Source organism: Ranitomeya variabilis, chromosome 4 (assembly GCF_051348905.1).
Source record: "Ranitomeya variabilis isolate aRanVar5 chromosome 4, aRanVar5.hap1, whole genome shotgun sequence".
Classification (NCBI taxonomy): domain Eukaryota; kingdom Metazoa; phylum Chordata; class Amphibia; order Anura; family Dendrobatidae; genus Ranitomeya; species Ranitomeya variabilis.
The window spans coordinates 648,629,031-648,653,964 of NC_135235.1; the positions used below are offsets into that span (position 1 = coordinate 648,629,031).

A 24,934-nucleotide genomic window follows, 5' to 3' on the forward strand; every position below is an offset into this window, starting at 1 on the left:
AATTCCTATGGATCCCTAGGATCCCTAGGGTTAGGGGTAGGGGTAGGGTTAGGGTTTGGATCCCTTTATCACCTTGATGGTGGGGGGTGGCTTGTCAGGGGTAGGGTTAGGGTTAGGATCCCTTTATCACCTTGATGGTGGGGGGTGGCTTGTCAGGGTTAGGGTTAGGGTTTGGATCCCTTTATCACCTTGATAGTGGGGGGTGGCTTGTTAGGGTTAGGGTTTGGATCCCTTTATCACCTTGATGGTGGGGGGTGGCTTGTCAGGGATAGGGGTAGGGTTAGGGTTAGGGTTTGGATCCCTTTATCACCTTGATGGTGGGGGGTGGCTTGTCAGGGGTAGGGTTAGGGTTTGGATCCCTTTATCACCTTGATGGTGGGGGGTGGCTTGTCAGGGTTAGGGGTAGGGTTAGGGTTTGGATCCCTTTATCACCTTGATGGTGGGGGGTGGCTTGTCAGGGTTAGGGGTAGGGTTAGGGTTTGGATCCCTTTATCACCTTGATGGTGGGGGGTGGCTTGTCAGGGTTAGGGGTAGGGTTAGGGTTTGGATCCCTTTATCACCTTGATGGTGGGGGGGGGTGGCTTGTCAGGGTTAGGGGTAGGGTTAGGGTTTGGATTCCTTTATCACCTTGATGGTGGGGGGTGGCTTGTCAGGGTTAGGGTTAGGGTTTGGATCCCTTTATCACCTTGATGGTGGGGGTGGTGGCTTGTCAGGGTTAGGGGTAGGGTTAGGGTTTGGATTCCTTTATCACCTTGATGGTGGGGGGTGGCTTATCAGTGACCTGGTGACCAGGACATTCTTCTAATAAAAAGCTACCCCTACCCCTAACCCTAGGGATCCTAACCCTAACCCTAGCTATTTCTATTTCTAGTGGGTTTCCTAGTTGATTTTGATGATTGGCAGCTGTCACACACTTCTCAGCATGCGTTTCAAAAACACAAACGCAAGAAAAAACGCATTTAAACGCGTAAAAACGCCGCGTTTTTTTTCCACATGCAAAAACGCATGCGTCTAAAAAACGCAGCGTTTGCACGCGTTTCCATGCGTTTTTTCACCACCTGCGCTTTTTTTTAAAAACGCTGCAGATCAAAACGCCTTAGACTATTTAGTGCTGATGCATCACACACAAATCAGATTACAAAAATATTTAAACACAGGTTGTTATGTAACAAAATAGGTGAAAAGATGAAGGATAATACTTTCGCAAGCAACTATAATTTGGTTTTCGCTTCTATGTGCACATTGCTAATGGTTATAAAATATCAGAAAGAAACTGTGGCTTACTGTGCCATTTCCATTTTTCATCTGTTCATGCACCCATTGTCAGCCATCTTCACCTTCCTCCCTCTCTCTTCACCTTTTATTAAATGCCTAGTTGCTTCCATTTTGGTACACCAATGTGGCACAGCCACTAGCTTGACTTCATAAGAGAATATTATTTTTTCTATATAGTGCAATCATTTATTATTCTAAGGGGAAAAAGATAAGTTAAAAAAAGTCCAAAATAACCAATTTTAAACATAAAAAGAGGTGAACGTTTCTAAACCTGCCATACAGTTTCAGAGATATGGAGCTTTTTAATTCTTGCTTATTTTTATGGTCTTTTCCAAAGGGGACTGACTCACAGGGTAATAATGCAGAGTAGCCTATAGCCATACTCCCTGGCAATCTTGTGTGCAAAGCCCCCTTGGTAAAGACCTCAAAAATGAACATTAAACTAAATAAAAATGCTTGGTGCTATTTGGCAGATTTATAAAAATTTCAAAAACTGAATACTTAGGGCGCAGCAGGAATAAATTCTGGCCACATTTGACCTAGTGACAGGTTTTCTTAAGTTTTATCCAATAAGATATTTATATATAGAAATGGAAGAAACACTGGCGCTCCAGATAATTCCCAGAAAGGGAATTGCTCAGTGTGGAGTGCTGCTGGTGATTGTTACATGTTCTGTGTGGACCTGTTGAGTATGTATAACTAGTTAATGCGTGAATTTCACCTGCGCTATCTACACAAAAGGGACAATGCAAAAGGGCTATAGCAATTGGTATGAGAGAAAACAAATATACTGTTGAGCTGGCTAATTAGTGCTGTAATCAAGATAAATGCTATATATATATATATATATATATATATATATATATATATATATATATATATATATATATATATATATATATATATATATATATATATATATATATATAATATACATACATACATTATAGGTCTAGACAGAGCCTTTCCTGATGCACTATATATATATTTATTCTGCTGATTCCACAAGTTGTGTGCATACATATGTGATCAGGATGTACTCTCTGTTTTCCTTAATGGCGGAATGCCGTGATCCCTAGGGTAACGGGCGTGCCGCTGATGCTGCCGCTGTGATGGTGCGGTCAGCTGGGAGAGACGCAGCGGCAGGAGCCGCTAGACCGCGTGCGCCCCGGCCGGAAGCAACAGCGAGGTGGCGGTAAAGGGTGGTGGGCGGAGCTATAGGTGACGTCACCGAGCTACGGAGCCAGAGGAGATAGATGCGATATGGGCAGTAAACCTGGATGAGCCAGGATTCTTGTTGGGTTTGTATATCATAGCTTCCCTAGACGTGTATTACTTCATTATTACTTACTTACGACTTCTGAATGATACTATCACCTATAGAAAAATTCACTCAGACCCCACGCTACAATTCACTAAGAAACTCAACACACTAGCTGCAAAAGGGAAATCTTTGGGCATCCTAACCAAAAAAGAATGTCAATTCATCAACAATAAAACCCCTAGTGTAGCAATCTTTTAAAAACACAACACACCCCCTTGGTAGGCCAATCATCTCTGGCATCAACTGCTTAACAGCTAATTTGTCACGCTATGTAGACCAACATCTACAACGGTGCATGCCACTAATACCGGCATATTTAAAAGATATAAATCACACGCTGCAAATTCTAAACCAACTAGAATGGCGTGAAAACTTAATTTTAGGAACATTAGACATTAAATCCCTTTAAACTGTAATTGATCATGGAAAGGCCTGCCAAGCAGCAAAATGTTACCTCCAGGCACTTGGGCTATACAGAGAATCACAAATTGAATTTATTTTGGATAGCATTGAGTTTATTTTAAAACACAACTATTTTAGGTATGAAGATCAATACTATCTTCAAATGCACGGAACCGCGATGGGTATGCGCTTCGCGCCCGGATGTGCAGACCTTTATGTAGGCAAATGGGAGGACGACCATATATATAAAAGCGGTACTCTGCGGGCAGGACTGACTTTATGGCGTCACTTCATTGATGACGTCATATTCATTTGGAATGGTCCAGCCGCAACCCTACATTCATTTCTCTCAAGCCTAAACACCAATGAATATGGTCTAGAATTCACACCTACCGTAAGCAAAACAAGGGTAAACTTCCTGGATTTAACCATTTGTGTAGAAAATAACAAATTGATAACGAAGTGTTTCCGCAAGGACGTAGACTCCAACCGCTTTATTCACATGACTAGCTGTCACCTACCTATCTGGCTGACGAACATACCAAGGGGTCAATACATGCGTATCAGACGCAATTGCACCAACATAAAACATTACCACATTGAAAGTAACCGTTTAACAGCTGAATTTTTAGAGAAGGGGTAACGTATGACTCGCTAGCCCTAAGTCAATTTAATGATGAAGTAATACACATATCTAGGGAAGCTATGATATACAAACCCATCAAGAATCCTGGCTCATCCAGGTCTACTGCCCATATCGCATCTATCTCCTCTGGCTCCGTAGCTCGGTGACGTCACCTATAGCTCCGCCCACCACCACTTTACCGCCACCTTGCTGTTGCTTCCGGCCAGGGCACACGAAGTTCTCGCGGACTAGCGGCTCCTGCCGCTACATCTCTCCCAGCTGACCGCACCATCACAGCGGCAGCATCAGTGGCACGCCCGCTACCCCAGGGATCACGGCATTCCGCCATTAAGGAAAACAGTGAGTACATCCTGATCACATATGTATGCACACAACTTGTGGAATCAGCAGAATAAACACTGCATAAGGAAAGACTCTGTCCAAACCTATACATAGGTAGTATTTATCTTTATTACTGCACCATTTAACCAGCTCAACAGTATCCTATTCCTGTAAAGTCCATATTGTTCCACTATTCTTCTGTATCCTAAGTGAGTATAACCAGCATCATTGAATTCACTATATTTATATCCATCTAGACCATAAAGTTTGCAAATCTGTTTAAACAGGAAGGATCGTTAAAACCCAGGGAAATAACTATTCCCAGCTGTAACAGAAGGAATTGTGAATGTGCATCTACACAAATCACGCAAAGTGAGCAAGAACCAATACTCACACATACTTTTTTACCATCTCACTCTATTTTTGCAAACCCAATAAATAAAAAAAGCACACATTTGCTTTTTCATCTCTTTAAGATCCTACTACAACCTCAAAACAGGTTCTACATGTAACCATCTATGGCAAAAAAACAGTAAGTGCCTTGAACCTATATATTTCTTTTCTCTCATACCAATTGCTATAGCCCTTTTGCATTGTCCCTTTTGTGTAGATAACGCAGCTGAAATTCAGACATTAATAAGATATTTATATAATACTTAGCAGCTGTTTTTACATCATAAACACAAATTATGGAGAACCTTGGGGTCTGAGAAAAGGTAACCTATAACTGGGATAGCATGTAGTGCTGAACAAAACTGGAAAAATCAGAAATTAACACATCAACCCCAGGAGTAGTTTAGTATAGCTTTTACACAAGAGCAATCTGTTTTCATCTCTAAAAATTTGATTCCTATGCTCCTAAACTTTCTTCCTAAAAAAAAAAAATTGAGACGGAACATATTTCAAGATTTGGAAGGTATTTATTACTCCATAGAAGGGAGAAAGAACTACATCGACCTGTTCCAGAGACCTTCCTAAATGTTGCCCACAAATTAGAAAGTAAAAAAAAAGGATTTCATAGTATAATAACCGTATTTTGTTAAAACAAAACATTAATACTCAACTTGATGTTCACCTGTGCTGCCTGCCATTTATTTTTTTTGTGTGGTCCAGTCTCCTCTTTCCATTTTCCTCCACATCCTGTTCAGCCTACAACACTTCTTGCCAAGGCTTCTGGAGCCGAAAGAGCCTCTGAAGCCTTGGTCAGAGTTAAGCAGGTTGGAAAGAAGAGGAACATGGAAAGCAGTGGCCAGACAATTCAGAAGAACAGGCACCTAGAGCCGGCGGGACACATAAGTGGTCAGATGAATATGAATATTTTTTTTTAACCCTTTACTTGTCCTCTACAATTTAGCAAAATGCCGGCCAGCTGAATTCCCATGTAGCGAATTGCCAAATATTCAGATTCGGGAGAAGATTCAAGAATTCCATTCACCTAGAATAAATTCACTGCTCTCTACCAGGATGTATAAAATAGAGATTTGGGACTGAAAAATACCTTTCCTCAAATGTTGGGGTGAAGAAATGAGGCTTATCAAACAAGCTCAGAAAGTCAGCTGCTCAATATGCTTGAACACCTTCTTCTGAATCCATATTGGAGAATTTCTCAAAAACAAAATATAATTTAGTCATTCAAATTATTTCTTGTTTATTAGGATAATTTAACACAAGATATCTAAAAGATCCACTAGCTGCCACTACAGACATCTCAGAAATCAGATTCTCCCACCCCAGTTGAAATTATTTCTTACAAATACAATTAGACAATCAGCAGCAGTATGACTTCTGCATATAGAGAAATTTGTCGTCAAGGATAATTAATCCATTAATTCTTGCATCTCTCCCTCATCTCTCTCATCCCTCTCCTTTCTCCACTCACTCCCTTCTTGCTCCCCTCTCTCTCTCTCTCATTAAAAACTTACTATCAATGCAATTTGCAGCAAATTTATTCTTCAGTTACTGAATTTTTAGGCAAAATTTTGCCAATCTCTAGAATTTGAATGATGCACTCTTCTCTCGTCTTCACTATCCAGTGTTTGTATCATAATCATCTGGACTTGGAAAATCATGTTTTCTGATTACTTTTACTGCACACTAAACACCATATCAACGAAACTATAAAAAAAAGTATGTTGTGCGGTTTTTTTTCACCATTTTTCAAAAGCCATGATTTTTAAATGGCTTGTAATTTGTATATATATTTTTTTATAAAGGTGTCATCAATATGACATTAGGGTTATAGCATTCAAAAATAAAAAAAAATCACAACTAAATTTTATTTTTGGCAGGTGACTGTATCAGAAGTCCAGAGGGTCATGTGATATCTTCATATTTTAAAGAAAATGATCATGGTTTCACACAGGATACATATGAAGAGCATGCCATTATCCCAGACACATCCTTAGCCTTTCACAGAAAAAAAATATCATTTGATCCTATTCAACTGTACCTATTTTCTGATTCATCACAGACTATTAAACAAAGCAACATTTACAGAAGGAGCGTTGAATATCAGAAAGCCCATACAGTTGGGAATTCATTAACATGTACAGACTGTGGGAAAAGTTTTAACCGGAAATCACATCTTGCTAGACATTTCAGAATTCACACAGGGGAGAAGCCATATTCGTGTTCAGAATGTGGGAAATGTTTCAAGCAAAAATCGCATCTCGTTAGACATCACAGAATTCACACAGGGGAAAAGCAATTTTCATGTTTACAATGTGACAATACTTTTAATATTAAATTACTTCTTGATGCTCATCAAAGAATTTGCACAGGGGCGAAGAAATATTCATGTTCTGAATGTGGAGAATCTTTTAACGATAATTTACTTTTTATTAGACATCAGAGAATTCACACAGGAGAGAAGCCATTTACATGTTCAGAATGTGGGATAAGTTTTACCCAGAAATCAAGACTTATTATACATGAAAGAATTCACACAGGGGAGAAGCCATTTTCGTGTTCAGAATGTGGGAAATGTTTTATCACAAAATCAAATCTCACTGCACATCAGAGAATACACACAGGGGAGAAGCCATTTTCATGTGTAGAATGCGGGATAAGTTTTTACCAGAAATCAAGTCTTGTTATACATGAGAGAACTCACACAGGGGAGAAGCCATATTCATGTTCTGAATGTGGGAAATGTTTTAACAATAAATCAAATCTTTCTGTACATCTAAGAAGTCACACAAGGGAGAAGCCATATTAATGTTTTGCATGTAAGAAGTATCGTTTCTCCTTGTGGAGAGTGACATGTTAACCATGTCGAGGTGAGGAGACTTAAAGCCGCAATGCTCCTCTGGGAAATATGCAAATTGTCTCTTCAGAGAGGAAGAGGACTAGAACTCTAGTGCCACCTATTGGAAGTAGCAATCAGCAATCCGAACAGTCAATTTCAACCCTTTAACAAGCCTTGTCACATGACTTGGGATAAGAGCCAAACCAGATCTCAATTTGCAGACACTGTGTTTCGAGGTGCTTCCCCTCGTCAGTGCACAGTGGAGATCTGGTTTGGCTGATTGAGAGGCATCTGATCGGGATCCAAGAAGTATCGTTTCTCCTTGCGGAGAGTGACATGTTAAGCATGTCGAGGTGAGGAGACTTAAAGCCGCAATGCTCCTCTGGGAATAGGTGGCACTAGAGTTCTAGTCCTCTTCCTCTCTGAAGAGACAATTTGCATGTAAGAAATGTTTTATCCTGGTATTACATCTTATTATACGCTTGAAAATTCACCGGGAGAGAATCCTTGTTCAGAATTATGACAATATTTTCATGATCAAACAAGCACAGTGACAGGAGATACAAAAGACAGCAATACTGAAAGTGGTGTGAAAAATGCTGGATAATGCAAAAAAGCACATAAGCCCGAAGACTGAGACATAGCAAAGTTGTAAAACCAGACCACCACTATATTCTCAATGCGTGTTTCACAGTCACGCTTTCTAAAATAGTTATATATAAATATATATGTCTCAAAACTTGTTACCGATCATTAATATGTTTGTAGTATATGCTTGTGTTTGTGCTTATTTTTCTTCATTCTTTTCATATGATAGTGGAGCGTTTAGGGAGAGCTAGTAGTCATTTTGTGTATAAATATTAAATGGAAAATTATTCCATAAATTCTGTATAGTTTATTTTAGATAACTTTTTGTTACTAAAAAAGATTCTTTTGTAGGCACTAGTCATATTAACTATACTATGTCATTTATCCTGTCTAGAAAGTCTTCTATCTATCCATCGCATCACTATAGTTTATCTTGCCTGAAAAATAGTCTGGCATAGCAAAACATGTATTCTGTAGTGCTCAGTTACATAAAGCATCTGCACAATGTAACAATCGGTAAACCGAACTTAACAAGGTACAAAAAGCAGAACTATACTCATCTATGTGAGATACAAGTACAGTAGTAGAAGATTCTTCCCGCAAAGGCTTAAAATTTACAGGGAAGAGAAAAGGTAGACACTGATTATATCACAGCGTGGTGAAAACTGCATTGTTGTTAGGTTGTAGGCTTTCTTAAAGATGTGTATCTTTTATATTGCATTTGAATGTTTTAAAGATGGAAGAGAGTCTGAATAGTTGGGGTAGTGAGAGTATACAGAAAGCATGGTAGAAATCTTGAAGACAGTCGTGTGAGATGCAGACCAGAGGAAAGCAAAGAAAGAGGTTGTGGGAGGACTGGAAATTACATCTGAGAAGGTATCGCGAGATAAACTCAGATGTATGGAAGGCATATGTTATGGACAAACCTGTAGGTCATTGTTAGATTTTAATATAAACTCTATGGTCAGTCTATGGCCAGTGAAAAAAATGGTAAAGGTTAGAGGTGGATTGTTTGAGCAGCAGAGTCAACGAAGTTGTCCACTACTAAGACAACCCCTTCTTGAACTAAGTGTTTGGCCTACATAAACTAAAAAAAACTTATACTCTAGTGCAGTGTAATGGCCCAATCAGCGCTGGTGTCACTGTCCCCGCCTTCATACGAATTGAACATGAAAAGGAAGCCGGAGATCAGTTGCAGCCCTGACTTCCCCTTCTTGATAAATCCGTACAAAGGCAGGGACAATGATGTCAGTGCTGATTGGGCGTCGGGCATCATGTGTCTTTCTACCGCATCAGAACTCCGGGACAGCAAGTGCTGACACAGCTGAAATTGCACGGGAGGTGAGTGTAGGTTTTTTATTTTATCAGGGCCAAACATTTCAAGAAGGGGTTGTCCTAGTAGTGGACAACCCCTTTAAAGGGACTCTGTCAGCTTAAATTGGCAGGATATTAAAATTATTTCTTACCGGTCAGATGGGCGGCGTATCCTCTTTATTTCTCCACCCCGTCCGTCCCTGTTTTCTGCATTATTTTCGGGAATAAGAGTATGCGTGCGCCATAGTTGGCGCATGCGCCATGCAGTCTTCGGTGGCGCACGCGCAGTATGCTTTGCCCTACTGCGGGCAAAGTCGAAAAGCATTACTGCGCATGCACCCGTGCACTATGTCCCGGAACACAGCGAAATACTTCCGGGACATAGTGCGCGGGCGCATGCGCAGTAATGCTTATCGGCTTTGCCCGCAGTAGGGCAAAGCATACTGCGAGTGCACCACCGCAGACTGCATGGCGCACGCATACTCTCATTCCCGAAAATAATGCGGAAAACAGGGACGGACAGGGTGGAGAAATAAAGAGGATACGCCGCCCATCTGACTGGTAAGAAATCATTTTAATATCCTGCCAATTTGAGCTGACTGAGTCCCTTTAAGGATGGATTGGAGGGGTACAAGAGAGAAGAGAGCTATTGCAGTAAAATCTAGGTGAGAGATGATAAAGGCATGTACTGACAATTATGCTGAATCAGTTAAAGGGTTTGTCCAAAACTGAATTTTATTTTATTCCTAAATCCCTATTTAATGTCATAATCTAATTTTTTTTGTAATAAAATTTAATTAAAAATCCAATTTCCTTCCTTCACTTCTCTATATAAATGTTTTATTTTTTTCTCTACCATTTTCTTTTTGATGACGCTTCATTTGAGAAACTCTGTGCATGCTGGGAAACTCAAACGATTTGTCATCAAGGGAGCAGATGCTGCGGTTACTGCCTCAGCCTCTGCCCCCTCCCTGAAATGAATCGTCATCGGTGATTTCCATTTCAGGGGCTGGGTTAGTTTCTGCTATGAGGTGCTTGCTTCAGTAGCCAATTCCGACTAATGATTAGTAGATTCCTATCACTGTGCACTGTTGTTCTTAGTGCCCAGTGACAATGTGCTCTCTCTCTTCGCTTTGATCAGAAGTGGCAAGCTGGCAAAAGAGTGCACTGTCATTGCACATTGTAAGTAAAGAACGAGTAAGCATAGACCAGTGCTGCCCCCCGTAAGTGACATCGCAGAGCTGTCACAGAGATTATGTCTGGTAGCTGATTTAAGCAATATGTAATAATGTATGTAATATGTATTGTGAAATTTAGTGATAGATCCCCTTAAAGACAGATTTAAGTAGTGATTTTAGAGTGGACGCTCAGTACAGGAGCAGAAGAAGACTCTGTTGTGGGGAAAAAAAGCATTTTTCTTAAATAAAAATATAATACAAAATTTCTTAATCGCCACTTGTATTATTGACTTATAGAAAAAAAAAGTTTAAATGCGGTTACTCTTCAAAGTGTATTTGTCATTCCAGATGACTTTTCAGAATTAAGCTACAGTGTGTGTACATGAGAAGTAACACTATTTCTTGCTCTTATGACATGTTTCCTGCATTTTTCCACCTGCTTTTCCTTGTTGAGGCTCCATCTCTCTTTGCCAGTTCTCTCTAAACTATCAGGTGGAGATGACGATGGGTGTGGATCCACTGGCCAGGTTTACCCTGGAGGGACGTGACTAGGTGGTTATCTGGTCTTTGCTAGAGCCTATGATGGTAAGGATAGGGTTGGGTCGTAGGATAGCCACCAGGTGCCACTCCAAGGCAGTGCCTGAACCATCAGCAGCTGATGAATGCAAGGATACATGGTAAAGAGGGCACAGGAAGAGACGCAGTCAGACAGTCTGAATTCAGGGCAGGCAGCACAGGTTCAGGATATGAGATTAGGAGCAGAGAGATCAGACAAAATCGGTAGACAAGCCTGGTCGGTAGCAGGAGACAAAACAGGAGCATACCTAGACTAGAAGCTAGTAGCAAACTGTTGACTAGAACCAAAGGTCGGGCAAGGAGTGGCAGGAGAAGCTGTGTAATATATTTCTTGCTGGCAGCGGATAGGCCTGATTGATCAGCTCCACTTGTCCATTAGTCTGAGTATCGTACGCAGAGGAGAAATTCAGCTGGACATTCAGCAGCTTGCAAAGAGCTCTCCAAAATTTTGATGTCAACTGGACCCCACAATCAAAGACAATGTGGATAGGAAGACGATGAAGGCGTAACACTTGCTAAAAGAGCTGTGTGGTGAGCATGGGAGAGGAGGGAATACCAACCAAGGGAATGAAGTGAGTCATCTTGGAGAACTGGTCCACCATGGCCCAGATGGTGTTGTAAGCCTCAGAGAGGGGCAGGTCTGAGATTAAATCCATGGCAATGTTGCCAACAGACAGAAGGAATCAACAGAGGCTGAAGGAGACCAGCATTCATGTTCCTGGGAACCTTGTTTCTGGCGCTATGTGGCCAGGCGGTTACCATGTCCCGAACATCATTGGCCAGCAAGGGCCACCAGAAGTAGGGAGCAATCAATTCAGTTGACTTATGTATGCTCACATGGTCGAACAGCTTGGATTTGTGTCCCCAGGACAGAATTCTACTCCTCCTGTCAGTAGAAACAAGTTTTACCTGGAGGAATGTATTTTAAAAGAGCAGGAGCCGCTTCCACAATCCTACCTGGTCAAGTGATGTGCTGTGACTCCTAAGAATCAGTCACGTCAAAAGAAACAAGGCATCTGTTTTTGCATTTTTCTCTGTGGGACGGAAGTGCAACTCAAAGTCAAGAGGCGCAAAGAAGAGTGCCAACCGGGCTTGATGAGGATTTAACCATTGGGTAGTCTGAAGAAAGGTCAAAATCTTATGGTCCGCTTATATTCTTACTGGAGAACTGTCGCTCTCTAGTAGATACTGCCGTTATTCAAGCACTGCCTTAATGGCCTGTAGTTTGATTCCCAATCGTATAATTCTGCTCTGCTGGCTAAAACAGTTTTGAGAAACAAACAGAGGAGACAGACTTCCGTGAAGAAGTTCTTTGTAGGAGAACTGCACCAGCACGGATAGAGGAGGCACCTATTTCCAGGATAAACTGTTAGGATCATAATGGTGCAGCATCAGAGCTATGGCAAATGACTTTCTCAAACGCTGGAAAGCTGACATGGCCAGCTCAGGCCAGACTTTGGTATTACCCCACTTTTTGGTTACGGCAAAGATGGTTAGGCAAAGAAAGCTAATCTCTGCATGACATTCCTGCAGCGACTGGCTGCGTCTTCCTATAGTCAGCTGGGAACAGCAGGAAGATGCAGAAGTGCTGGGGAGTGCTTTAAGAGCAAACCCAAGAAGGCGGCCTGACACGAGGAGAAGGAGAGCGGTGACCGCAGTGAGTAGGATGACACTGGGAGAGCATGCAAGTTACCTGTGTGACACTATGATGTCATCTGTGCTCCAAACATAGAGAAATTAGCGAAAATTTAATTAGGATTTTATTATATGAACACTGTGAGATTGCAGTCTACTTTATGACAAAGATATATTTTAGCTGTTTTTCCGAGTAAATAATAAATGATGACAGAGCACCATTGCCACCATTCCCCCTTGAACAGAGGGAGTCCAGAGGACCTCGCACGCAGGGTGCAGCTTGTGCACAGGAGCCCAGGGACAAGACTTCATACCACGAGGTAAGAGAGGGAGAAGAGAGGATGGTCTCCGGCAAGATCCTGCATGCAACAGAGAGGCCCCGGAAGTCCTCGCTGAGCAGAGCCCGGAAGATGCTTGCCATTAAAAGATGGCCGCCGCAGCAGCACTGTAAGGTTTCACAAGCAGCGAGCAGTAGATGCCAGTACATTAGAGCCGCTGGCTGCCTGCTGTGCTCCCTCTGACATGCTTTGTGAGGTCGCTGGAGGATATGGAGCCATGTGGGATGCGGGTGAGCATAAGATTGATTTCTTTAATCATATAACTCAGGCCAGCAATATCAGTGGGACACACAGTCGTGAAGGTGCCCCACTATGCTTGGTGAGCTATGTGGGTGTGCCCAAAGCACCCTACACCAGGAGTCTCCTCATGTTCCCCTCCCCACAACTTCCCCCTATATATCTGCTGAGGGATCAAGCTTGCTCACCTCAGAAGAAAGGGGAGTGCAGCAGTGGATGCTGATCCCAGATGAGACTCCTCCTGCTTCCTCATGAAGATCCACGGGCTCGTCATGGTGGGACACATCACCACGTTCATCAAAAATGTGTTCCTCAATGTTCCTCATTTCAGAATGCTGTAGATAAGCCCCTGATGCTGGTGGGCTTAGCTCATCTTCGATTTTGGGGGTGACAGGTTCCCTTTAAGTCTTGTTTGCCAGAGGGATCAAATACTTATTTCTCACGGCAAAATGCAAATAAATTTATATAATTTATACAATATGATTTGCTGGATTTTATTTTTGATATTCTATCTCTCAATGTTAAAATTAACATACCCTTAAAATTATAGACTGTTCATGTCTTTGTCAGTGGGCAAACTTACAAAATCAGCAAGGGATCAAATACTTATTTCCACCACTGTAATCACAATCAATCGCTTCCTATAGACATCAACAAGCTTCTTACTCCTCTCAACTGGAAGTTTGAACCAGTCTTCTTTTGCAAACTGCTCCAGGTCTCTCATATTTGAACATTGCCTTCTCCCAACATCAATTTTAGGATCTCTCCACAGGTGTTCAATGGGATTTAGATGCTGGTTATTTCAGAACTCTCCAGCAATTTGTTTCCATCCATTTGTGGATGCTTCTTGAAGTATGTTTGGTGTCATTGTCCTGCTGGAAGGCCCATGACCTAGGAGGACGCATAATAATAAAATTTTCTGATACTGGGCATTACATTGTTTTAAACGATAATTTCTTAACATTTATATAGAAATGTACATTCAAAAGCATTTTCTTAGCTTACAGTTTCTTAATTTCAGTTTTTCATTATCACATTACAATTTGTAAGGTCAAAATACAGAATAAACAAGACATAAACTCCCCACCGTCCTCCCTCCTCCCAGACATGCAGGAAATAGTTGTATATTTCTTGTGTGCATCTCTCCTTTCTTTTCGTAGATCTTCTTAATCCCAAACAGTTATAGAATATTTAGTTGCATCCATAATTTATATTACTTCTTAACCAGTGTCCCAACCACCTATTCCATCAATATTCAGATCAGCTATTTTCAACTCCCCCAATGTTCCACCCTTGTCCTCCAATATGTACCAACAGGTCTTTTCAAAGGGTTTCACAATTCCCTGAAGTTCTTTGTTTGTATAATGTTTAAGTAAAAAGCTTTTCCACTTTGTCATGAGTAATTTTATACTCTTTTCCTTGTTATGTTCTGCGTCCATCCTAAGTGAAATAAAGTCATCATTTGACCTATTATAGCTTTCTGATTTGGAATGGAATCACTCAACCAATCCTTTAAGTGGACCATTGGAGTTAAAGGTTTCCTTCCCTTTTTGCTGTGTGGCTCCATCTCCCTTCCAGTAATGGAAAAGGACCAGTAACAAGTGCAATAATATATTCCCAATGCCCAAATTTTCCATCATATGCTTTGTCTTTCCAGAATTCTTGTAATTTAGGGCAGCTCCAGAGTCCGTTTAGTAAATCAGACTCTCTAAGTTTACATTTTGGACAATGTACCAGGCGATCTCTCATTGTTCTAGATACCGGTGTGTTGAAGGCTAGTATAGCTCTATGCATAATCCTAAATTGTGTGTCTCTCCAAACTTGGCTCGAAATATTTTTGCCTGCCAACCAGCTAGTATTTTTCCCCCAATTTCCTCACCCTCTGTTTTTTCAGCCCAGGATCTAAATGTTTGCTCTATGTCTGGGCATTACATTGTGACCCAAAATCCTTTGGTAATCTTCAGATTTCATTATGTCTTGCGCACAGTCAAGGCACCCAGTGCCAGAGGCAGCAAAACCACCCTAAAATATAATTGAACCTCTACCATATTTGACTGTAATTTACCAAAAGGCTCTATCTTGGTCTCATCTGTCCAAAAAAATTTTTCCCAGAAGGATTTTGGCTTACTTACTGCAGTCTAGCTTTTTTATGTTTCTGTGTCAGCAGTGGGGTCCTCCTGTGGCTCCAACAATAGCGTTTCATTTCATTCAAATGTCAACTAATAGCACAGACTTTGATGCACTCAACCTGCAAGAGAGCTTAAATTTCTTTGGAATTTGATAGTGGCTGCTTCTCCACCAGCCGGACTATCCTCTGTTGTAACCTTTACTCAATTTTTCTATGCTGTCCAGGAAGATTAGCTACAGTGCCATCGGTTGTAAACTTCTTGATTATGTTGTGCACTGTGGATAAAGGAACATCAAGATCTCTGCGGAGATGGGACTTGTAACTTTACGATTGTTGATATTTTTCAACAATTTTGTTTCTTAAACCGTTTTCTTCTCTTTCCATGAATAGTGTGGCACACACAGACACACATGCGGCTCCGCTCCGTATACGTCATATACGCAAGGCTCTGCTCCATATATCTCATACACAGATGGCTCTGCTACATCCATCCTGCACCCCCCCCCACAGAAACTTCCCCTCATCCAGCACCATGACAACCAGCATAGCAGAGTCCTGCATACACTGAGGCGGTGGGCCCTGATCATGTGACCCCTGACTCCTTCCCTCCTGTGACCTCATCACAGGTCCTGTGCGCACAGAACAGCCATATATGTGGTGTGCGGCTCTGCAGGTGGAGGTAGGTGCTGGAGATTCCCCATTACTGGGCGGGGGCAGTAACCCCTCCATTCCTGGAGATAGTGGCCCCAGCTCTGCCCTGTGTATATGTACAGTATTATAACACTGTGGCGTCGGTCCTGTAATGAGGACACTTATCCTGGAGGAGGAGCAGAGAACGGTTTACATTTACTGATGAGTAAATGTACTCGGCTAAGGTGTTATCTGAGCATGCTCGGGTGTAATTCTGAGTGCCTACGGCGTTCTCGAAAAATATGTTTGTCACCACTCCAGCATAATTTGTATCTGTTTGTTAGACAATCCCTGCATGTGTTGTAACTGTCGCACAGCCGCGAGGACTCAAACATATTGAGCACGCAGAAGACACTCCGATAACACCCGAGCGTGCTCACATAACGCTATATTCGAGCTCGCTCTTCACTATTACGCCTTCTGTATTCTAGATCACTAGTTGCATGACGCTCGATGAGCTCTATGTTGTGTGTAGAAGTATCCGCACAGGCGCTGCTTGCATAGGACCTGGCGATTGCATGATGAGTGTGTAGCAGATTTGAGGTGCACCAATACGCGGCAGAGCCGGCTGTCAGTCAAAGTGCTGGGGCACTGTGGACTGAGCGGTGAATGAAGCCACCCACTATGACTGAAAAGCGGACAAATAAAGTTAATTTTCTCCCAGTGGTCAGAAAAGGCAGCATTAAAATGCAATTAACCTGCAGATTAACCCTATATCTGCATGTTATTAGCATTTAATACACAAAGACGGTAACACCCTGGACCTGGTCTTTGTCCAGCTCTGTTCAATCTCCTACCTAGATAACTCACCGCTTCCCCTCTCTGACCACAATATTCTGTCCTTCACACTCACAATTCCTCGCCCACCCCAGCACTCTCCTACCTACCACACATTCAGAAATCTACATGCCTTTAACCCTCATACACTTTTAGACTCCCTACACTCCATCATTGTCCCCAATCTCCTCTTTTTCCTGTCCTGATCTGTCTGTATATTACTACAATGACACTCTCAGAGGCACCCTGGACCAAGTAGCGCCCCTCACCCTTAGAACCTCCAAACACAAAGTAAAACAGCCCTGACTCACATTGCAAACCCGATTTCTCCAGCGATGCTCTAGGAGTGCTGACCACTTATGGAGGAAAACTCGCACACCAGAAGACTACATACACTTCAAATTTATGTTAAGGACCTATAATTCTGCCCTTCACCTCGCCAAACAGACCTACTACACCACCCTGATCTCCTCACTATCCAACAACCCCAAGAAACTTTTTGACACCTTTCACTCCCTCCTCAGGCCGAAAACACAAGCCCCTATCACAGACATTTGTGCTGATGACCTGGCCTCCCTCTTTATAGAGAAAAGAGATAATATCCGTCAGGAAATCTACTCCCAGCCACCAAGTGCTGTGACTCCCATCCCTCTCTGCATTTCCCCTGGCTCACTCTCCACATTAGATCCCATCACAGAAGAAGTCTCCAAGCTCCTCTCCTCTTCTCTTCCGACTACATGCACTACCGACCCCATTCCCTCACATCTCCTCCAGTCTCTCTCCAGTCGTCACAACTCACCTAACTACAATCTTTAATCTCTCCCTCTCCTCATGCATTTTCCCATCCTCCTTCAAACACTCTGTCATTACTCCATTATTACAGAAACCCCTCTCTCGATCCATCCTGCACAAACAACTACAGACCAGTCTCCAATTTCCCCTTCATCTCTAAACTCTTGGAGCGCCTGGTCTACTCCCGCCTTACCCGTTACCTCTCCATTCACTCCCTCCTAGACTCTTCATAGTCCGGCTTCAGACCCCTACATCGACAGAAACTGCACTCATCAAAGTGACCAATGACCTTCTGACAGCAAAATGTAACGGTGACCACTCTCTGCTCATTCTTCTAGAAATTTCTGCAGCTTTCAACACTGTTGACCACCCTCTCCTACTCTCTAGGCTCCGGTCACTAGGCATTAAGGACACTGCTCTCTCCTGGTTCTCTTCCTATCTTTCTGACCACTCCTTCAGTGTTTTGTTTGCTGGCTCCACTTCATCTCCTCTTCCTCTTACTGTCGGGGTACCTCAGGGCTCAGTCCTTGGCCCCCTTCTCTTCTCCCTCTACACGGCCCGAATTGGACAGACCATCAACAGATTTGGCTTTCAGTATCATCTTTATGCCGATGACACACAACTATACACCTCAGCCCCTGACCTTACCCCCACTGTACTACAGAACGCCACTGTCTGTCTGTCTGCAGTCTCCAACATCATGTCCACTCTCTATCTGAAACTCAACCTCTCCAAAACGGAACTTCAGCTCATGCCATCTACTAACCTCCCTAAATCTGACATTTCCCTCTCCGTGGGTGGCACCATAATAACACCCTGGCAGCAGGCGCGCTGTCTTGGAGAGATCGGAGTCAAACATAACACCTTCACCTCCCACATACAATCTCTTGCCCGCTCGTGCCGCTTACACCAAAAGAACATCTCTAGAATCTGCCCTTTTCTCACCATAGAAACAACAAAAACCCTCACTGTTACTGTAACGCTCTATTAATTGGCTTCCCCCTTACTCGACTTTCCCCTCTCCAGTCTATCCTTAATGCAGCAGCCAGGGTCGTCCATCTAGCTAATCAGTACTCGTACGCGTTCGCTCTTCACCAGTCATTACACTGGCTGCCCATTCATTATAGAATCCAATTCAAAGTACTTTTTCTCACCCACAAAGCTCTCCACAGTGCGGCACCCCCTTACATCTCCCTCATTTCGGTCTATCGGCCTAACCGACCGCTGCGCTCTGCAAATGACTTTGTACTAACCTCTGCACTAATCCGTACCTCAAACTCCCAACTCCAAGACTTCTCCCGTGCTGCGCCAATCCTCTGGAATGCTCTACCCCAAGATATTAGGACCATCCACAACTTGCATAGTTTTAGGCGCTCCCTCAAAACACATTTGTTCAGAGTGGCCTGTAACGTTCACTAATCAAAGTCATTTTATGTTTGTGTGTGTAGCCCATTCACTATCTCCATCTATCCCACACCCCCTGAAGATGGCTGGACCATCATTGTAAATACATCATTGTAAATACACACTTGTACTTTGTATCTCCCCCACCTCATTGTAGATTGTAAGCTCTCACGAGCAGGGTCGTCTTATTTTGCTTTAGTTATTGTATTGTTAACGTTGTTACTTATGACTGTTATGTTTGAAACTGTTAAACTGTAAAGCGCTGCAGAACATGTTAGCGCTATATAAATAAAGATTATTATTATTATTATTTAGGGACATGACAGGATCCCAGCTGCTTGATTAATCTTTGTACAGTGAAGTGCTGCATAAAATACCTCCCTAACAAAATGTTACACTGCAGAACAAAATACCCCAGCGGCACAACCAAATACTTCAGTACAGCACAAAGTACATCAGAATTACATTAATTTTCCCCATTCCAACTGTGCAAAAACACGTTCCCCATGTCCACCACATCATGCTGTGACCTCTGCACTCAGTGGCTGTAGAGTTTGTGAAGATGAAACATGTTTTGACATCAGACATGGAGTCGCGGCCATGCAGTATATTCAACTCAAGTTTCAGTTCATCAATATGACATCTTCAACTTTCACCTCCTACTAAGCTTTCCATTATTATCTCCAGTAATGGTATTATTACATGGGATTATTTATGATTCTACATCAGTTCATCTTCTCATTCAGGTCCCTACAATATCAGATCCTGTCAGCGGAGATCTTCTATCTAAGAGAATCTTCCTGATTGATCTATCAAGGATGGATAGGGACAGGGACAAGATGGCGGAGAGGATTTTATGCCTTACCCTAGAGATTCTATGCCGGCTTACTGGAGAGGTGAGAGATTCTGATGATGTCACATTACATTATTCTTATATATGGGAATAACAGATGGACAGAACTGGAGAGGTGAGGACTCTGGAAATGTCTAGTGAGATTTATTAATGTGTCTCTCCATAACCAGAATTACACAGTAGTGAAGAAGACCTCTAGTGAGCGCTGTCAGGCCCCTCTGTCTGATGGATGGGGAAGACCCCTGAGCCCAATCACGGGGCCTCCACCTCACCCCCTGATACATGAGGACATCGATGACGAGAAGATCCTAGAACTCCTCTATAAGATGATTGAGCTGCTGACTGGAGAGGTGACACTGCTGGGAATGCTGGGACATTATACAGTAACGCTATGAAGGGGATCGGGGATGACTGTATCATTTGTATGTGTCAGGTTCCTATAAGGTGTCAGGATGTCGCCGTCTATTTCTCCATGGAGGAGTGGGAGTATTTAGAAGGACACAAAAACCTGTACAAGGACGTTATGATGGAGGTTCCCCAGCCCCTCACATCACAAGGTAATAGGACTATTTATTTGTTGTACTGAAGCTTGGCCTAAAAATATTAACCTGTTTATAGAAAAAAACCAAAATTGTTGCTTAATTTCCTGACCACACTCTTGCAGTGTCTGCCTTTGCTATATACGAGGTCTTCCTGTTCAGCCAATTGACTAATTCTGTGATATTTGACCCTTGGTTTAGTATTTAGATTTGACCATGAACTTTAACCACTCTCCTCCCTGCTGATTTTCACTCTGCTTTTGTCCTCTTGGTTTTGATCCCAGCTATCCTCGTGTCTTTGTTCATGCCTGCTGAATTTGTCCTTGTTCCCATCCCTTTGACATTGACCGAGCTTTATGACTATTCCACTGCCAACTCTACTCCAGCAGGTACATAGAACCCAAGAGCGGAGTAAGTAAAGCTGGCTTTACTCATTAGATAACTGAGGGCTGAATGACAACTAACTCTATTACAACACTTGTCTAGATTGTTGCCAGAATCATCTGCGGGTTCAACCAACTTTTATCTAATGTGAATGGGTGACTTAGGTCTTGTTAAAGTAAATGACTGTCCACAAAATAACCTTCTTACTTTTGTTTGTTGTGTGTATCAGTAGGCTAGGTTTGTCACATAAGTCCTCCATAGACATAAAAGTTAGCTTAATTTGTCAATTTAAGTAGGAACAGCCAAACATGTAATGTGTATGTAGGCTTCTCAATTTTCTGCCAACAGATATTGAGGAAGAAAAGGATCAAACAGTTGGAATGTAAACACTTGATACTTCTGTTTTCAGCGGATATAGGTTCTTCTCTAAACATTGTAAATACTTCATCCAACTTGCTGGATACATATTTCTGTGTTGTGACCCCCTGGTGTATAAGCCAAGCACGGTTGGAAACGAGTGATAAGACTAAAATTTAGTTACACAAAACAACTTGACATACAGTACTGGTCAAAAGTTTGGACTACTAGATAAAACTACTTTAAAGAATGCTAAGGTAATGTAAAGCTGTCATAGGACTAAAAGGGGTACTTGGAGTTAAAAAAAATTAATTCTGGTTTGTTTTATACCTGTTTCTTCTTGTTTTATTTCCATATGTGAACCCTCGTAGTTTTCCTGCCTTTAGTCTGAATTTACAATGTACACATTCCAATTAAAACAGAGAAAACCATTACAGGAATAGGTGTCAAAACTTTTGACCAGTATTGTAACTGAGTTTTGAAGTGATATATATGATGCTGAGTCACTACTCATGGGCAAGCTGTGAAGCAGAGTAGTCAGGAGGTCCGAGGTCAGATACCAGAGGGCACGTCAGGAGAATAGAGTAAAATAAAGGGAAAGGCAGAGTCCCAAGTCCTGAATCAAGTACCCGCAGGCTACACACATTGAGCAGCAGGGCTGTCAATCAACATGCTGACAGCCCAGCACACCCCAAGATCATATTGGATGACTGAACAAAACTGATAGTCCAGCACACTCCAGATCCCATAGGTGGATGAGAGTTCCTAGGCCAGTCAATGATGAAACCGTGACAGTACCCCGTCTTGTAAGGGGATGGCACCGGATCCCCAGGCTTCCCAGGAAACCTAGAATGAAAAGCCCTGACCAGTAGATCAGGCTGAAACCCAGGATCTCTCCTCTGGTCCATATTCCTTCCAATGGATGAGGTACTGGTGGAATTTCGGACCCTCCGAGAATCAATTACTCTCTGTATCTCATGCTCTAGACTGTCATCTATAGCAACAGGAGGAGGCAACACCACAGAGGGGACAAACGCCTTCAACAGGGATCTATGGAAGACGTTAGGGATGCAGAGAGATGGAGGAAGCTTCAACCTCAAGGCCACCCAATTGACCACTTCCAAAACCTTATAGGGACCAATGAACTTTGGACCCAACATCGCCGAAGGTACCTTACTGTAACTTTAATGATTCTAAATGATAGCGAAACACTATTGCCCACTTTAAAGACAGTAACCGACGAATGTCTTCTATTAGCCTTCTACAGGTCCTTCTCAAAAAATTTGCATATAGTGTTAAATTTCATTATTTACCATAATGTAATGATTACAATTAAACTTTCATATATTATAGATTCATTATCCACCAACTGAAATTTGTCAGGTCTTTTATTGTTTTAATACTGATGATTTTGGCCTACAACTCCTGATAACCCAAAAAACCTGTCTCAATAAATTAGCATATCAAGAAAAGGTTCTCTAAACGACCTATTACCCTAATCTTCTGAATCAACTAACTAACTCTAAACACATGCAAAAGATACCTGAGGCTTTTAAAAACTCCCTGCCTGGTTCATTACTCAAAACCCCCATCATGCGTAAGACTAGCGACCTGACAGATGTCAAGAAGGCCATCATTGACACCCTCAAGCAAGAGGGTAAGACCCAGAAAGAAATTTCTCAACAAATAGGCTGTTCCCAGAGTGCTGTATCAAGGCACCTCAATGGTAAGTCTGTTGGAAGGAAACAATGTGGCAGAAAACGCTGTACAACGAGAAGAGGTGACCGGACCCTGAGGAAGATTGTGGAGAAGGACCGATTCCAGACCTTGGGGAACCTGAGGAAGCAGTGGACTGAGTCTGGTGTGGAAACATCCAGAGCCACCGTGCACAGGCGTGTGCAGGAAATGGGCTACAGGTGCCGCATTCCCCAGGTAAAGCCACTTTTGAACCATAAACAGCGGCAGAAGCGCCTGACCTGGTACTTTTTTCTGATGAAAGCAAATTTTGCATGTCATTCGGAAATCAAGGTGCCAGAGTCTGGAGGAAGACTGGGGAGAAGGAAATGCCAAAATGCCTGAAGTCCAGTGTCAAGTACCCACAATCAGTGATGGTGTGGGGTGCCATGTCAGCTGCTGGTGTTGGTCCACTGTGTTTCATCAAGGGCAGGGTCAATGCAGCTAGCTATCAGGAGATTTTGGAGCACTTCATGCTTCCATCGGCTGAAATGCTTTATGGAGATGAAGATTTCATTTTTCAGCACGACCTGGCACCTGCTCACAGTGCCAAAACCACTGGGAAATGGTTTACTGACCATGGTATTACTGTGCTCAATTGGCCTGCCAACTCTCCTGACCTGAACCCCATAGAGAATCTGTGGGATATTGTGAAGAGAAAGTTGAGAGACGCAAGACCCAACACTCTGGATGAGCTTAAGGCCGCTATTGAAGCATCCTGGGCCTCCATAACATCTCAGCAGTGTCACAGGCTGATTGCCTCCATGCCACGCCGCATTGAAGCAGTCATTTCTGCCAAAGGATTCCCGACCAAGTATTGAGTGCATAACTGAACATTATTATTTGATGGTTTTTTTGTTTGTTATTAAAAAACACTTTTATTTGATTGGACGGGTGAAATATGCTAATTTATTGAGACAGGTTTTTTGGGTTATCAGGAGTTGTAGGCCAAAATCATCAGTATTAAAACAATAAAAGACCTGACAAATTTCAGTTGGTGGATAATGAATCTATAATATATGAAAGTTTAATTGTAATCATTACATTATGGTAAATAATGAAATTTAACACTATATGCTAATTTTTTGAGAAGGACCTGTATATTTGACAAACTTTAGCAACCCTAATATTCTTTTAAATCTCCTCCCAAGCATCCTCAAGCTTCTGTATGGCGACCTCCACCCCAGGATACTCAGAACTTATTCTTGACAACTCACCAAAATGAGGATGAAAACCATTATTACAGAAAAATGGTGACATTCCAATGGATTGATTGACTTGATTGTTAAAGGCAAACTCTGCAAGAGGTAGGAATGAGGACCAGTCCCCCTGCTGAGCCATAACAAAACGGCTCCAAATTTTGCTCCAAAGATTGATTTGTCCTCTCTGTCTGACCATTGGTTTCAGAGTCATAGGCAGAGGAAAAAGACAAGTCAATCCCCAGTTTCTTACAAAAAGCTCCCCAGAACATTGAGACAAAGTGCACTCAATTACATGAGGGAATGCGGGGAAACTTTCCATATGTTAGTATGCCTTGGTTCAAGAGCTGAAGAATTTGGGCTGAGTCCACAGAATTTTGGGTGGTTGTCTTATATCATCATAGAATTTGGAAACAACAATACGTCCTTGACCAATTTCTGGGAATTGTAAGAAAAACCATCAGGCCATAAAAATATCTGCAAGTAGACAGATGATAACTGGAACATCGGTCATTCTTGCATAACACTATTTTCAAATTTTATTCAGCTTAATGAACAGAACAGAAATTAACCATTTCTTTAACACCTATCAGACACAATGTTAAGAGGAAGTCAATGCAACCTCACTACATGACAAATAAACATTAGGTAACTCTGACAAAATTAGCTTGTTTACTGAATCAGTCAACCACCACCCAAATAACAGTTTTCCCATCAGACAGAAGTAAATCTGTGATGAAATCCATGTACAGATGAGTCCAAGGTCTTTCTGGAATTGGCAATGGAATCAATTCCCTGACCGGCAACTTATGACAAACTTCAGCGCATGCGAAGACTTGACAGGCAGATGCAAAAGCTTTAAAATCATTACTCATAGACTGGCATGAAAAGAGTCTGTAAATAGCATTTTGCGTTGCTGTGACCCCAGTATGACCACTCGAGACGGAATCTTGAAACTCTTGCAGGTGCAATCTTAAGTGCACAGGTACAAATATA

At 42.2% G+C, this 24,934-nt stretch overlaps 1 protein-coding gene across 1 annotated transcript in view; it reads left to right on the forward strand.

The window, feature by feature from the left end:
- The window catches only part of LOC143768168 (uncharacterized), a 57,065-nt gene that overhangs the window by 18,219 nt on the left and 13,912 nt on the right, over nucleotides 1-24,934 (forward strand). The window contains exons 7-11 of the mRNA XM_077256857.1: nucleotides 6,257-7,175; nucleotides 12,405-12,528; nucleotides 19,619-19,768; nucleotides 19,896-20,075; nucleotides 20,159-20,282. Of these exons, the coding sequence (XP_077112972.1) occupies nucleotides 6,257-7,175; nucleotides 12,405-12,528; nucleotides 19,619-19,768; nucleotides 19,896-20,075; nucleotides 20,159-20,282 (1,497 nt within the window). The remainder of the gene's footprint in view (nucleotides 1-6,256; nucleotides 7,176-12,404; nucleotides 12,529-19,618; nucleotides 19,769-19,895; nucleotides 20,076-20,158; nucleotides 20,283-24,934) is intronic.